This window comes from Nyctibius grandis, chromosome W, assembly GCF_013368605.1.
Source record: "Nyctibius grandis isolate bNycGra1 chromosome W, bNycGra1.pri, whole genome shotgun sequence".
Classification (NCBI taxonomy): Eukaryota; Metazoa; Chordata; class Aves; order Nyctibiiformes; family Nyctibiidae; genus Nyctibius; species Nyctibius grandis.
Window position 1 is genome coordinate 2,233,010 of NC_090694.1, and position 13,950 is coordinate 2,246,959.

At 43.1% G+C, this 13,950-nt stretch overlaps 1 protein-coding gene across 4 annotated transcripts in view; it reads right to left on the reverse strand.

Moving 5' to 3' along the window:
- The window catches only part of LOC137675800 (E3 SUMO-protein ligase PIAS2-like), a 38,671-nt gene extending 25,132 nt beyond the window's left edge, over positions 1-13,539 (reverse strand). For all 4 annotated transcript variants that reach the window (XR_011050008.1, XM_068422024.1, XM_068422023.1 and 1 more), the window contains exons 1-2: positions 13,449-13,539; positions 3,414-3,888 (exon numbers count right to left, since the gene is read on the reverse strand). Coding sequence is in view for 3 of the 4 variants with exons in the window: in XM_068422024.1 (XP_068278125.1) it covers positions 3,414-3,888; positions 13,449-13,472 (499 nt within the window). In the remaining variant the exon portion in view is untranslated. The remainder of the gene's footprint in view (positions 1-3,413; positions 3,889-13,448) is intronic.
- Between the last annotated feature and the right edge of the window lie 411 nt (positions 13,540-13,950).

The following is a 13,950-nucleotide window of genomic DNA, read 5'->3' on the forward strand; positions in this document are numbered from 1 at the left end:
CTAGACTTCATGTCTGGGAATTGCTCCTCAGTAGCATTTGGAAAAAAAAAAAAAATAAATGAATACAACTTTCATATCAGAATCCTACTTGTCTGTCAGTGATGGGAAGCAGTAATATTTTAGTATTAAGTGTTCATAGTATGTACACGTTACTTTTCTACTTTCTTTTGACTTGAGAAATTAGAAGTCTTGACCTGAAATAAGGGTAGATTGGATTTGTCCAACAGTTTAAAGGAAGCAGCAAGGAGGACAAATGCAAAAACTGCACAACTAAACCAGGCAAATTTGGAAGAGCTAGACTGTCTTGTACACCATGACATTCAGAGAATATGATCTCTATGCCCAGAAAACACACACAAAAAGGACACAAGCACGAAATAGAACCCAGGTAGAAGAAACACACACACCAAGTTCCTCAAACAATTCAAAACAGCTACATTGTGCACATATGTGCGCACACATCATAGACAGCATTTTATATGTTAAAAATAATACTTGAGCACATGTAAAAAACGATGGAAATATTTTGTTGCTGAATTGAGTGTGGGTTAAAACTAAACCCCACACCTACACCTGCTCTTGTGTTCTCATATTAGTGCAAAATTCCTATACTCATCCCTTTTAAAGAGTCGCAGTGAAGCGAACTATACTCCTAGCTCTCTGAGCTACCTGTCTATTTGGTTTCTGAATCCTTAATTCTCAAGAACATAAAAATTGTTTGCTCCATATCCCAACCACCCATGTCTACTAACTGGGACTATAAGCTATCCATATCAATCTAAAAATATTAAATAAAGGAAGTCTCATTTCCAAATTTGCTCATGAATCCATGTTGAGTGATTTTCAGCCAACATTCACAGAATCACAGGATCAACCATGTTGGAAGAGACCTCTGGGATCATCGAGTCCAACCGTTGCCCTGACACCACCCTGTCAACTAGACCATGGCACTAAGTGCCATGTCCAGTCTTTTCTTAAACACATCCAGAGATGGTGACTCCACCACCTCCCTAGGCAGCCCATTCCAATGTCTAATAACCCTTTCTGTAAAGAAATTCTTCCTGATGTCCAACCTGAACCTCCCCTGGCGAAGCATTCATATCCTTCTAACATCAGAAGGGCCCATTATTTGCATATCAAGCCATTCCTCACATCTCATTTCCCCACTCCTCCTCACACAGATCAGAAGTGTAGCTCTGGCTGCTGCCACCTTCAGATACCATGCTCTAGAAAGAGTTTGAAGGCAAGCAAGTACTCGGTTAAATTAATCTTGTCCCCTTCACCCATATCCTAAGAGGATCCAAACGTTACAGGACTAGATAATCCTCACTCCTATGAAAACTGAGTAATGTGCAACAAAACACCTACAGTCTTCAAAGGAAAGAGGAATTTGCATTAACTGTAATGGTGACACCCCTAAGGAGTTGTTCTCCTTTCAGAAAAAAAAAAAAAAAAAAAAAAGGATCATTTCCAAAGTTGAGGAAAACAGCTGTTAGGGAAATTTCTAGCATATCATCGCCACCTCTAGATATCATTGATCAGGAAACAAAAAGTAACTGCATAGCAGAAATATAATGGAGAGCACACACTACATTATATGGGACAGAGTGACTATGTGGCTGGCAACCAGTCTGGTTATGAGCCAACAGTTGTCCCATAATACAGAATAATTCAGGAAGCTAGTTAAGATATTCAGCTACTACACACAGGGAACATAAGCAGGAGTTCGCCAGGACATCATGGCACTGAAAGATTATCTCTGTAAAGGTAACGGCAGCATGAGCTACACAGCTGTCCATCACCACAGCAGTTATCATACCAACACACAGGTTCGATATTAAACTCTTCCCTAACAGGGTGTCATGACACACAAAAGTGACAACAGGCATTGTAAATAACACTCATTACTAATGTTTGCTGCTTTAGGTACTCAAGGATGACCAATGATCAGTATATAACTCACTGAGGTACAAGTCACATCCTAAAAGGCTCTATTATCAGTTAAGAAACTAAAAGGTTTAAGAGAATGCAAACAGCTTGCAAAGTGCTGAAGTGTTTCTAAACAATATTACTAAATAGTTAGGGAACATTTTCTATCATGTAAGGTAAGACAGGTTGAATTTCAAAACAGAAAACAACGTATTTCCAAATAATTAAATATGTTCAAGAGTGAGGCATTTGAGGAAGTTTAACTGAGATTTCAGGTTATTTGGAAGACAAAGGTCCACTCTACGTTTTAAGGTAGCATATCACTGCTACGTTTTAATGCAGAGTATGGCAACAACTGGTAGGCTAAGAAACCTTCACTAATCTGAGTACAACACTGAACATTTGTTGCACAAAGATGCTATTTCAGTGCCAGATGCCAGAACCTGCAGAACTGTTGCAGCGAGATAAATGCAAAATAACAAACCAGTGAACCTGTTCTCTTTATGTTGTTGCAATTTATTAATTACTGACCCCCAAACACTTTTCCTGTTGGCCCCAACAAATGTTTTTGTACCAGGTGAAGACTTCAGGTCCAAATCTTTCGGCCGAAAGTAACTTGAGGAGAGGTTCAGACTAGATATTAGAAAACATTTCTTTACCGAGAGGGTGGTCAAACACTGGAACAGGCTTCCTACAGAGATGGCTGATGCCCCAAGCCTGTCAGTGTTTAAGAGGCATTTGGACAATGCCCTTAACTATTACTCTAACTTTTGGTCAGCCCTGAAATGGTCAGGCAGTTAATCATTGTGGGTACCTTCCAACTGAACTATTCTACTCTATATTTAATATTCAAAAGACAAAAGACCTTCAATCATATAATATTTACAGAAGAGAATACCATTTTCTGCAGTGAGGCTTGGCACTTTTGGGGACAGGTGGTGAAGAGAGGGCAAGGGTAGAAATAAGAACATCTGTCCTATGAGGACAGGCTGAGAGAGTTGGGGTTGTTTGCCTGGAGAAGAGAAGGCTCCAGGGAGACCTTATTGTGGCCTTTCAGTATTTCCAGGGAGCTTATAAGAAAGGTGGAGAGAGATTTTTTTTTTTTTTTACCAGGGCCTGTAGCAATAGGACAAGGGGTGATGGTTTTAAACTAAGAGAAGAGATTTAGACTAGATAGAAGGAAGAAGTTTTTTATGCTGAGGGTGGTGAAACACTGGCACGAGTTGCCCAGAGAGGTGGTAGATGCCCCATCCCTGGAAACATTCCAGGTCAGGTTGGACGGGGCTCCGAGCAACCCGATCTAGTTGAAGATGTCCCTGCTCATGGCAGGGGGGTTGGATTAGATGGCCTTTAAAGGTCCCTTCCACCCCAAACCATTCTATAAGAAGGGAAGGGACTTTCCACTTTTACCCAGTCACAAAAAATCAATTTAAGTCCGGACTTCATACTGTCATAAGCAACCTGCAGAGCTATTAAACACTTACCTAGACTTGTAGGTTTTATGAGAACATCAAGCACATCGTAAAAAGGTAGGCTTTTGAGTTGAACGTCGGGATGAACGGGTGGAATTGAAGGGGATGGCTGCTGCATCTCAAAGTGGGGCTTAGTGTCTTGGAGGAGCACAGAACTGACAGGTGAGGAAGGAGACTGAGGCGTGACCGAAGTAGAAGGGAGTGGGTGAATGCCAGCAACAGCCAGGTCAGACTCGACAGGAGAGGAACTACTGTCCAAATTGAAAACAGCAGGTTTTATAGCCAATAAGTCCGAAAGTCCTTCAATCGTCCTTGGGTACCGACACCTATAGAGTTCTCGGATTTTTATCTGAACTGCTGGGCTGCAGCCGCTCTTCAGTAAGTGCAGTGCCCTCATCAGGAGGTCATGTTTCCGCCCACTTTTATTACGTCCAGCAAACCCCAGCAACACTTGTAGTTCAGAAACACGAAAACTTGATACCATATTCTAGAAAGAAAAGAGAGGGAAGCACAGGTGAACCAACAGTACCCCAAGTAGGTCTTTTTGAGGAGCATGGTAAAGCATCTGAACTTCCATCATTTTAGTTTCACAGTTGGTATCTTAGGTACTACCCATACCCTTACCCGACACAAGAGTCTAGTTAGTTCAAAATGAAGAAACAAAGTGTCCAGGATGAAGGTTGAAATAATTAACACAACCAATTTCAAAGACTTCAAATTGTTTCCACGCTCAAACAATAGCAACAACAAAACCTTAATGCAACCCATGCAGTTCTATCTTAAATTCACAGGCAGAAGCATAAGCTCTAACAGAAAATATCTGTCTCACTTCATGAAACAAGAACACAAAAAAAAAAAAAATCCGATGAATCAGGATTATCACCTGTCTTCCAACACATTTTAAGAAATAAAATAACTTTAATTTCTGCATAGTTTATTCTGAAACATCCTTTGTTTTGGGCAGCATGTTAAATGCATGCATGAACAGACAGGCACATCAGGTTTCACTCTTGAAAGGAAGGCACAGCAAGGTGGACACTGTTTAAAAGACTACATTATATCATACCAACAAACTGTTTAACCAACGTAATTGATTCTCCCAGAACATGACAGAAAACTTCCTGTCCTTTCTGTATCATGTTCTGGTATCATGGGACATTAGAAGATCTCTTAAAAATAAATACTATTATTTACTTGATTATCAGAGTTAGTTTTGGAAGACTAAGGATTGAACTATGAAGTTCATAAACAGAAAGACTCTCATCGAAAAAAAAAATAAAAAAGCCCACTATGCAAGAGGAAGCGATCTTCTCTCTTTCTCACTACAAACTAGTAACTTGGCATAGGTGCATCATCTCACATTTTTGTGAGCCAGCTCTCTTTTCAAATGTATAAAATTGTCCATCACTCTTCCAAGCAATTTCCTTCCTATTTCTGTGGGACTCTTCCACTGTAACATGTAGGTTAAGTTTTGAAGATGAAAGGACATCTGACTTTAATCTGTACTGCTGTACCATACCAACTCCAGACTTAAGGACTGGCAGATGAAGGACCTAACAGAAGATATGAAGTAGTAGACATCTGGGATCATAAAAGATATTTTTAAAAACAGTTCAAAAGTGCATTATTGACTTTTAAATAGTAGTCCAATATATAATATCTAAAGTTTTGGGCATTGATTTCAGAAGGGATACAACTCAACATGCAACGTTTTGGGTTACCTTCCCTAATCCCCTCTATGCAGTTACAGAGTTTACACCCATGTATTCCAACACAGATCTGATCTCAGCTGAAGTTTTAACACAACTATTCTACCAACCATGCAGTCAGCCACACAAAAAAAAAAAAAAAAAAAAAAAAGCAAAAAAAGCACGCCACTTGCTCCCTAGTCTCTCCTTAATGTTGAAAGAATTGTTTTTGCAGTAAGACAGATCAAGGAATTGAGCCAGATGAAAAGTCAACTTCTGCCGTTACAAAACAGCAGAAGCAAGCGGCCAGGATCTGCCTTTTCAAGGGCCACACTATTCGTGCCTATCAAAACAACCATCTAAAATACTATGGTAGACAAGGGCATCGAGTGCACCCTCAGTAAGTTTGCAGACGACACCAAGTTGGGCAGGAGCGTTGATCTGCTGGAGGGTAGAAAGGCTCTGCAGATGGATCTGGACAGGATGGATCGATGGGCCAAGGCCAACTGTATGAGGTTCAACAAGGCCAAGTGTCAGGTCCTGCACTTGGGGCACAGCAACCCCATGCACCGCTACAGGCTGGGGGAAGAGTGGCTGGAAAGCTGCCTGGTGGAAAAGGACCTGGGGGTGTTGGTCGATGGCCGGATGAATATGAGCCAGCAGCGTGCCCAGGTAGCCAAGGTAGCCACCAGTATCCTGGCTTGTAGCAGCAATAGTGTGGCCAGCAGGACTAGGGCAGGGATTGTCCCCCTGTACTCGGCACTGGTGAGGCTGCACCTTGAATCCTGTGTGCAGTTTTGGGCCCCTCACTACAAGAAAGACATTGAGGTGCTGGAGAGAGTCCAGAGAAGGACAATGAAGCTGGTGAAGGGTCTAGAGAACAAGTCTGATGAGGAGCGGCTGAGGAAACTGGGGTTGTTTAGCCTGGAGAAAAGGAGGCTGAGGGGAGACCTTATTGCTGTCTACAACTACCTGAAAGGAGGGTGTAGTGAGGTGGGGGTCGGTCTCTTCTCCCAGGTAACAAGTGATAGGACGAGAGGAAATGGCCTCAAGTTGTGCCAGGGGAGGTTTAGATTGGATATCAGGAACAATTTCTTCACCAAAAGGGTTGTCAAGCATTGGAACAGGCTGCCCAAGGAAGTGGTAGAGTCCCCATCCCTGGAGGGATTTAAAAGACGAGCAGATGTGGTGCTTAGGGAAGTGGTTGAGTGGTGGACTTGGCAGTGCTGGGTTAACCGTTGGACTCGATCTTAAAGGTCCTTTCCAACCAAAACGATTCTCTGATTCTACTCTGATCAGGCACACCCTTTCCTCATTGTTGAGGGTACAAGGGTATCCTATTTCAGATACTGAAGTTCAACATTTCCAGGCAGCCAATCTGGGTGTGGTGATGCTTCTATCAAGTAGCTATCAGGAAGCTAACCCAGCAGTCTTCAAACTGGTATTCCCCCAACACCCCGTCTATAAACACACCACAGATGCAACTGCCAGTGAAAACAGTGTCACATGAGGTGTTGAGCACCTTACCCTAACTTCTGAAGAACAGACCAACAGCAAATGACACCTTAATTTCATCCCAGCAACTCCTCTCATGAGCAAAACAATACAAGACAAGAAGACAGAGACAGAATTCCATCCAGTTTGCAAGCAGCTGAGGTTAGTTTCCACCTGGCATTCCCCTGCTGCTTTTCCTTAGTCTCACAGTCAAACACGATGAAGAACATAAAGTGTTTCAGTATTCATAAAAAATAGCTTGAAGTATCATAACAGCTTTATAGTCATGCCACATAAAAGAGAAATTGTGTTAATTCTAAAAGATAATACTGATATTCAAGACTTTACCAAGAACTTCATGCTGCATGCTTCCATAGATAGCTGCATAAGCTTGACAGCAATGTCAGCTCCTTTATTTCAAATATAGGCAGTAAGCATGATTCTGGATTCCATAATCAGAATGCAAATGAATAAAATAATCCTTTACGCTGAGATTAAGGAAACAGCATGTATTGCAAAATACCATCTATTACCCTTCCCGCTGCCTTCTATGCATTCCTGCAAGTCTATCACGCCTCGAAACAGCTAACATTTTATGTTGAAATTCCACAAACTAGCATTTTGTTACAAGATGGATTTCATTTTATTAGAAGACACAGGCTGGCTTCAATATCATAGTCAGCAAGATTTTAAATTGACACCTCCACTAAAAATACTTAGGAGTAGAAAAAAATACATAGTTTTGTTCATCAAAACACAAAAATCTTCCATATGCTTCTGAAAGAAGTCTTGCAGAAGTGAGTTTTACTGGAAGTAATTAAACAATGGCTTTTGCAACAACATTTTCCCCCTAAAGCTTATTCTACATTCCCTTTAAGGCAACAACAACCACGTGCATGAAGATGCAGCTAGTCTGATCTACACATTTTAGCTTATTACTCCATTTACACATATATCAAAGTGGACACTCGTTATAATCAACAAGGTTTTATGGAGGCATAACATATGCTTAGGAGCATTTATAATCATGGTGTAAAACAGATTATTTCCAACAAACTCTACCAAGTTATTTTCTTATGAGGTTCCAGCAATATTGCAGAAGACTGCAGCCTAGCTATTAACATGCTTTTCACATCACTGAATTAAGATTAGACATTCAAGTTGTGTCATGTAAATGCCATCAATTTCCTCTTAAGAGAAGTTCTTTACAGATGCACAGCCCAATAAAAAAAAAGCTTTTTTAACACAGAAGACGAGAGCCATTTTATTTTTAATGTTTCTTCATGAACACAAAGAGTAGTTTGACAGAACTTTAAGGAAAGAAATCAGACTGGATAATTCAAGTACTTTTATATTCCAGAAACATTTTTCCCCCCCAAAATTCATACTTGAAGGTCACAAGAAGTTTCACAGGGTTTTTTTGTTTCTTATCATTAAAGCATAGCAATCATGATTCATAAGCAGAAATATTGTTCTAAAGCATTAAGCTGTAGGTGCATCTGGAATGGCATTCATTTCACAGGGATGATGGTGTTAAGGAGTCCAGGAAATGCTGACACACCACTCAAATTACAGGCTGGTGTATTTCAGAGCAAAGTAAGGGATCAAACATCTCTCTCAAACAAGAGGTACGTGATTCTCCACACTCCCCCTGCCAAAACTACCCACAATTTTAACAGTCATTGGACTTACATATATGAACGAAAGGTAACCAAGAATGCCTGTTAAATTCTTGATATATGTCTACAATAAGCACCAACGACTGCAACTTCTAGCAACTGCTCAAGTAGGGAACTCTGCACTTGAACCTACAGAAGCAATACAAAAGTTCTAGTCAGTCTCTACCTAAGAGCTCTGCTGCAGCCCCACTGGCTTCCAGACATTTTCTGAAGCGCCTGAAGGCTATATAGGGAAGGGATGCACCAAGGACCAACCCCACAAATCCTCACTCCTGACTAAGACATTTTCTGGACACTCATAGCAGAGAAGCACATTTGTGACAGCTTTTGCAATAAGTTTGCATAAATGCTGATTTACAGCGGGCTAGAAAAGTGTAATACTGATAAGAAAGAGCAACTCATGTCTTGGGATGGTTGAAGACCTCTACGCTGACCCTAAATACAAACGTATTCTGGAAACTGATGTAACTATAGATAAAAACTGCAAGTCCTGGGAAAGAATGAAGATGTCACTAGTTAAATCCGTGTAAGTAGTACAGCACAGTAAGAACAGCTCCGAAGAACACAACAGTTGGCACAAACAGCACAACCACAAGGTCCTCAGTATTATGGGGATTTTTCTCTGGACTAACTCTCGCCTTGCTCCTAAATTAGGCATTAGTCTTCAAAGTTGCATGCACTTAATGTAACAGTGAAAATCCTAAATCAAATACTTGCATTCATTTCACATCAACACTCAAAGCTTGACCCATTTCATTGCAGCCTCATTTTTTAAGTACCATAAACTACATTATCTCCTCCTTTTCCCCCATCACTGTATCTCTGCACAATCACTAATTGTTAATTATTCTGGATATAACAAGCTTTTAAGGTACCACAATAAGCCTCACTGGTCTGAAAAAGTGACTATGCATCTAGGAAGAACAGGGGAATTACGTACAGATACGAGATAACAGTATATTATCAGAGGTTATTAATAGTATTTTATCAGAAGTTATCTTATTTAATATACTCAGCGTTAACTGCAACCTAAAGGTCACTACATCACCAACAGAAGCTTCTCAATATCTGTTCTGTCCATCATTTTAAGTTTACCCCAGATCAACATGCAGAATTTGATTTCTACATCAAACCCCCAAACTGGTCAGCATATACAATACAATGTAATTAACACAGCTAAAATAAAACAGAGTATAACAGAGTGTTTGACAACAAGCTTGAAGAGGACACTTGAAAATAGCTCTCGGTGTTTTCTTCTCAGCTAACAATTTAGCACTAAGCACTGCTTCAACTGGTAAACAGGCAAACACTGCCCATTCAGACTGGAAAAATAAAGCAAGAGGAGCAGAAGGACGAGTCTGGTATGAACGAGAGATCCAATACATAGAAGAATGAGACTGCAAATTCTATATTTTAATATGGTATCTGAACTATATTGCTCTTCACATTTGAATCGCATGACTTCAGTATTGGGTGTGCAAGAGCAAAAATTAAACGTGGGGCTTACTTTCAGCATTTATAAACGCTGATTTTCCAGGAAATTTTGTGTGATCTCCCCTTCCATACAGGACATATGAGCACACTTCCATCTCTTCTTACTGAGGTTTTTTTCCCACAATGGCCATAAAACTGATCACTAGTGTCACAAATTAGTTTTGGCACAGGCATATTCGTTTGCTTATAAAGAGCTTTTTTTTTTCCCCATAAAGATGAAACTAACACATTACTTCAAAACTCAATTAAATACAAACTATGAGACTGAAGCTGTTATCTTCAAAACTAGGGATCTGCAGTGTTTCAAGTATAGTGTGCATTCGGTATTATTTGTTTCCGAATTAGAGTCGGGATGCCAGCAGAAAATTAGGGGACCCAAGAGATGTTCTTTCTTTCTCCAAGTAATAATATATAACCGATCCTCTCATCTGCAGTATTTTGCTGGGATGCAAACCATAGCTTCAAGCCAAATCTTGGAGAGTTCAGAATTCATTGGGAGCTGGAATCGCTTTCTCACAGATGGCTCTCAGAAGGAGCTATAGTTGCCCACTCCTGGGCCAATTCTGTTCAAAAATGTGTTCACATGCCATCTCTGGCCTCCACACCAGACTGCTGACTTCTGTTCCATGTCTGTCTATGCCTGTGTAATCCCTTTGACATTCATGGCTGCTCATGAGTGAGGATTATTGACAGAAGTATAAACCATGTTTAAAAACACATCTGTGAACAGCAGGTCTGGAAATTGCATCTCAAAATACAAAGAAGATACAGTTGTGCTCATCACATCTTCTCAGCAACTCCCTAATATTCCAGGTTAAAATTCAATAAACTACTAATTAATTAAGGGTTAATCTGAAGTTCTGGAAGGATAAGCCTTCACAGAATCACAGAATGTTAGGGACTGGAAGGGACCAGGGCAGAGTAGAGGGGGAGGAGAACCTCTCTTGACCTGCTAACCACACCCCTTCTAATACACCCCAGGATGCCATTGGCCTTCTTGGCCACAAGGGCACACTGCTGGCTCATGGTCATCCTGCTGTCCACTAGGACCCCCAGGTCCCTTTCCCCTATGCTGCTCTCCAACAGGTCTGTCCCCAACTTGTTCTCATACATGGGGTTGTTCTTGCCCAGATGCAGGACTCTACACTTGCCCTTGTTATATTTCATTAAATTTCTCCCCGCCCAACTCTCCAGCCTGTCTAGGTCTCTCTGAATGGCAGCACAGCCTTCTGGTGTGTCAGCCACTCCTCCCAGTTTGGTGTCATCAGCGAACTTGCTGACAGTGCACTCTATTCCCTCATCCAAGTCATTCATGAATATATTGAATAGTACTGGTCCCAGTACCAACCCTTGAGGGACTCCACTAGATACAGGCCTCCAACTAGACTCTGTCCCATTGACCACCACTCTCTGGCTTCTTTCCTTCAGCCAGTTCACAATCCACCTCACTATCCGATCATCCAGACCACACTTCCTCAGTTTAGCTGCGAGGATGCTGTGGGAGACCGCGTCAAACGCTTTACTGAAATCGAGATAGACCACATCCACTGCTTTACCATCATCTATCCACCGGGTTATGTCCTCATAAAAGGCTATCAGGTTGGTTAAGCATGACTTCCCCTTGGTGAAGCCATGTTGACTGCCCCTAATGATCCCCCTATCCTTGATGTGCCTAGAGACAGCACCAAGGACAATGGTGGACAATAGCCTTATACTAGACATTTTCACCAATATCTTGAGAAGTAGTGACTGTGGTTACAGCTCCTTCTGAATCTTTTAACAAAGCCAAAGATTTCCAAAAGGCATGATATAAAAGCAGGTTCCTTTGAGTCTCTTTGTTTTCTTTCACTATAGCCTCTCAGTCATAACCCTTTGGTCATAGCTCCACAGAACTTTTACTCTGAAGATCTGGAGGATGCAGGGATGCTACTAACAAAAATTAAAATGATCCTTTGCCCTGAGAATAGAAAAATGCTGCTCCTGCATCTTTCCCTCAAAACCAGGATTTAAGGGAGACCTCTGACCTCCTGCCTTTAGTCAGTCCTTAACGATTTACTAAAATAAAATCAACTCTCCAAATTGCCCCAGTGGCCTTTTATAAGGCAGGTAGAGATCACATACCACAGGAAATTGCAATCAACAACAGAGCAGCAAACAATACTGCCATAAAAACATCCTGTACATTAATCTATAAAGCAGCAGTTTAAGATCACTCCTAAAGGTCAATTCATTAAATCTACTGGGGGTTGGGGGAGCATCTCTCTTCTTTGGCCAAAAGCAAAAAGAATTGGTCATCTGAAAGAAAACTTGAACCTGCAACCGAAGTGCCTGGTATTCAAGCAGACACATCCAAATGCATCCTCTTTTTTTTTTTTTTTTTTAAAAGGAAAAAAATAAGCCAACCCTTCTTAAACCTAAGATTGAAGTAGAGCACTGTTGTCCTCAAATAAAGAAACTCAGTTCTTTCCATGAGATTTTTTTATAACCAAGCTCCTTAGCTACACTACAGCCACTTCAACCCAAGTGGTGTTAGTGCTGGAAGAAGCCTTAGTGTAGGAAATTCCCTGGCAATTGCAGCATGTTTCCTACTGTTGGTCAGACTACAGTCAGTTCCAGCCATCAGACCTTTCTCTACACTAAAGCCTAACCCCACAGTGGTTCCTATTTAACTGGCTTTTATTCCTTCTGCAGGAAAACCTAGGTCAGGGTGGGGTTCAGTATGCATGTAGTATTCCCTCAGCAGCACTTCTGCAGGTGTGGATGCTGCAGAAGGACAACATTCTCCTTCCGAACAAAGACGCTCACAGATTGTTCAAGAAACGTAATGAAAAACAGAAACGATGTAGTCAGCTCTTTGTGAACACACCTTAAAATATGAAGGGCCACCCCCTCACCAAAAAATCTGTTGCAGAAAGTCTACAAGTGCAATATAAAAGGCATTCGACTGAAGATAAATCAGGCCTGAAAAGAAATACTGGATTTCACGCTTCACAGGCAGAGTTTTCCCGGTTAGAAAGCAGTTAATGAATTTTCAAACAAACAAAAAAAAAAAAACACCAAACCAATAATTATTAGTATTTTCAAAAATCCGGTAATTATTCGGCATTCTCCCTTCAGTTCGCAGCAAGGACATCACGGCACCGGGCCCTCCCGAGGGCGCGGAGCCCCGTCAGGCGCCATGCGAATCTCCGGCACCGGGCCGGGGCCCGGCTTCTCGCCCGGTCGGGCCGCACGCAAGAGCCGAAATAGCTTTTAAGATGTCGGGTGGCCGCAGGGACACGACACCCCACCACAACCCACACGGCGGAGATGGGAAGCGGGCTCCCCGAGCCCCCTCACCCCGCCACCTCCTGACAGGGAGGGTTTTCCTCAGGCAGAGCCAGCAGCGCCGCCGGCTCCCGCCGCCCCTCGACCGCGTTTCAGGGCGGCCCCGCTTCCTCCCCGGGGAATGCACAGGCGGCTGCAGGGCCCCGGTGATTTCCGGCCCATCGTTACGGGCTGCCGCCTCAGCGAGAGGCGCTGACGACTCACCGCCGCCTGCCCGCCCCCCCCCCCTCCCGGCAAGCACCGAGGGGCGCAGCGGGGGGCTCCCCGTGAGGAAAAGGAGTGGGCGAGGGCCCCCCCTGCCGCGGGAACGGCCGGGCGACATCTTTTCCCGCGTCTCCCCCGCCGCCGCCTCTCTCCCTCCTCACCCGTAGCTCCTCGAAATCCGCCATTTTCTACCCGCTGCTGCTCCTGCCGCCGTCGCCGGGCCCCGCCGCCACCATCGTGCACCGTGTGCGCGCCCCCGGCACGTGACGGGGGAGGGCGGCGGGGCGGGGCGGCCCTGAGAGAAACTGTGAGGGAAAACCAGCCTTATGGTGTACACACACACACCCCGCCAGTCCCGGGGTCCCTAGCAGGCCCAAAGCCGCGGGGCGCTAGGGGAGAGGCAGCTCCTCAGGCCCAGCGGGGCTCCGGCAGCAGCTCCGGGCCTGGCGGGAGAGCTGAGCGCTGCGGGGCGGTGAGCGTGAGAAGGGAGCGGGATCGCTCTCCCTCTCTCCAGAATTAACAATGCGGAGGACATGCTAATCAGTTAAACAGAATTATTATCTTTACAAAAAAAAGGAAGAACAGCAAATAATAGAGTCTTGCAATTGAAGTGTCTTAAGCAGAAAGGCTGGGCTCGCACTGTGATTTGATAGCTTTCTTAGT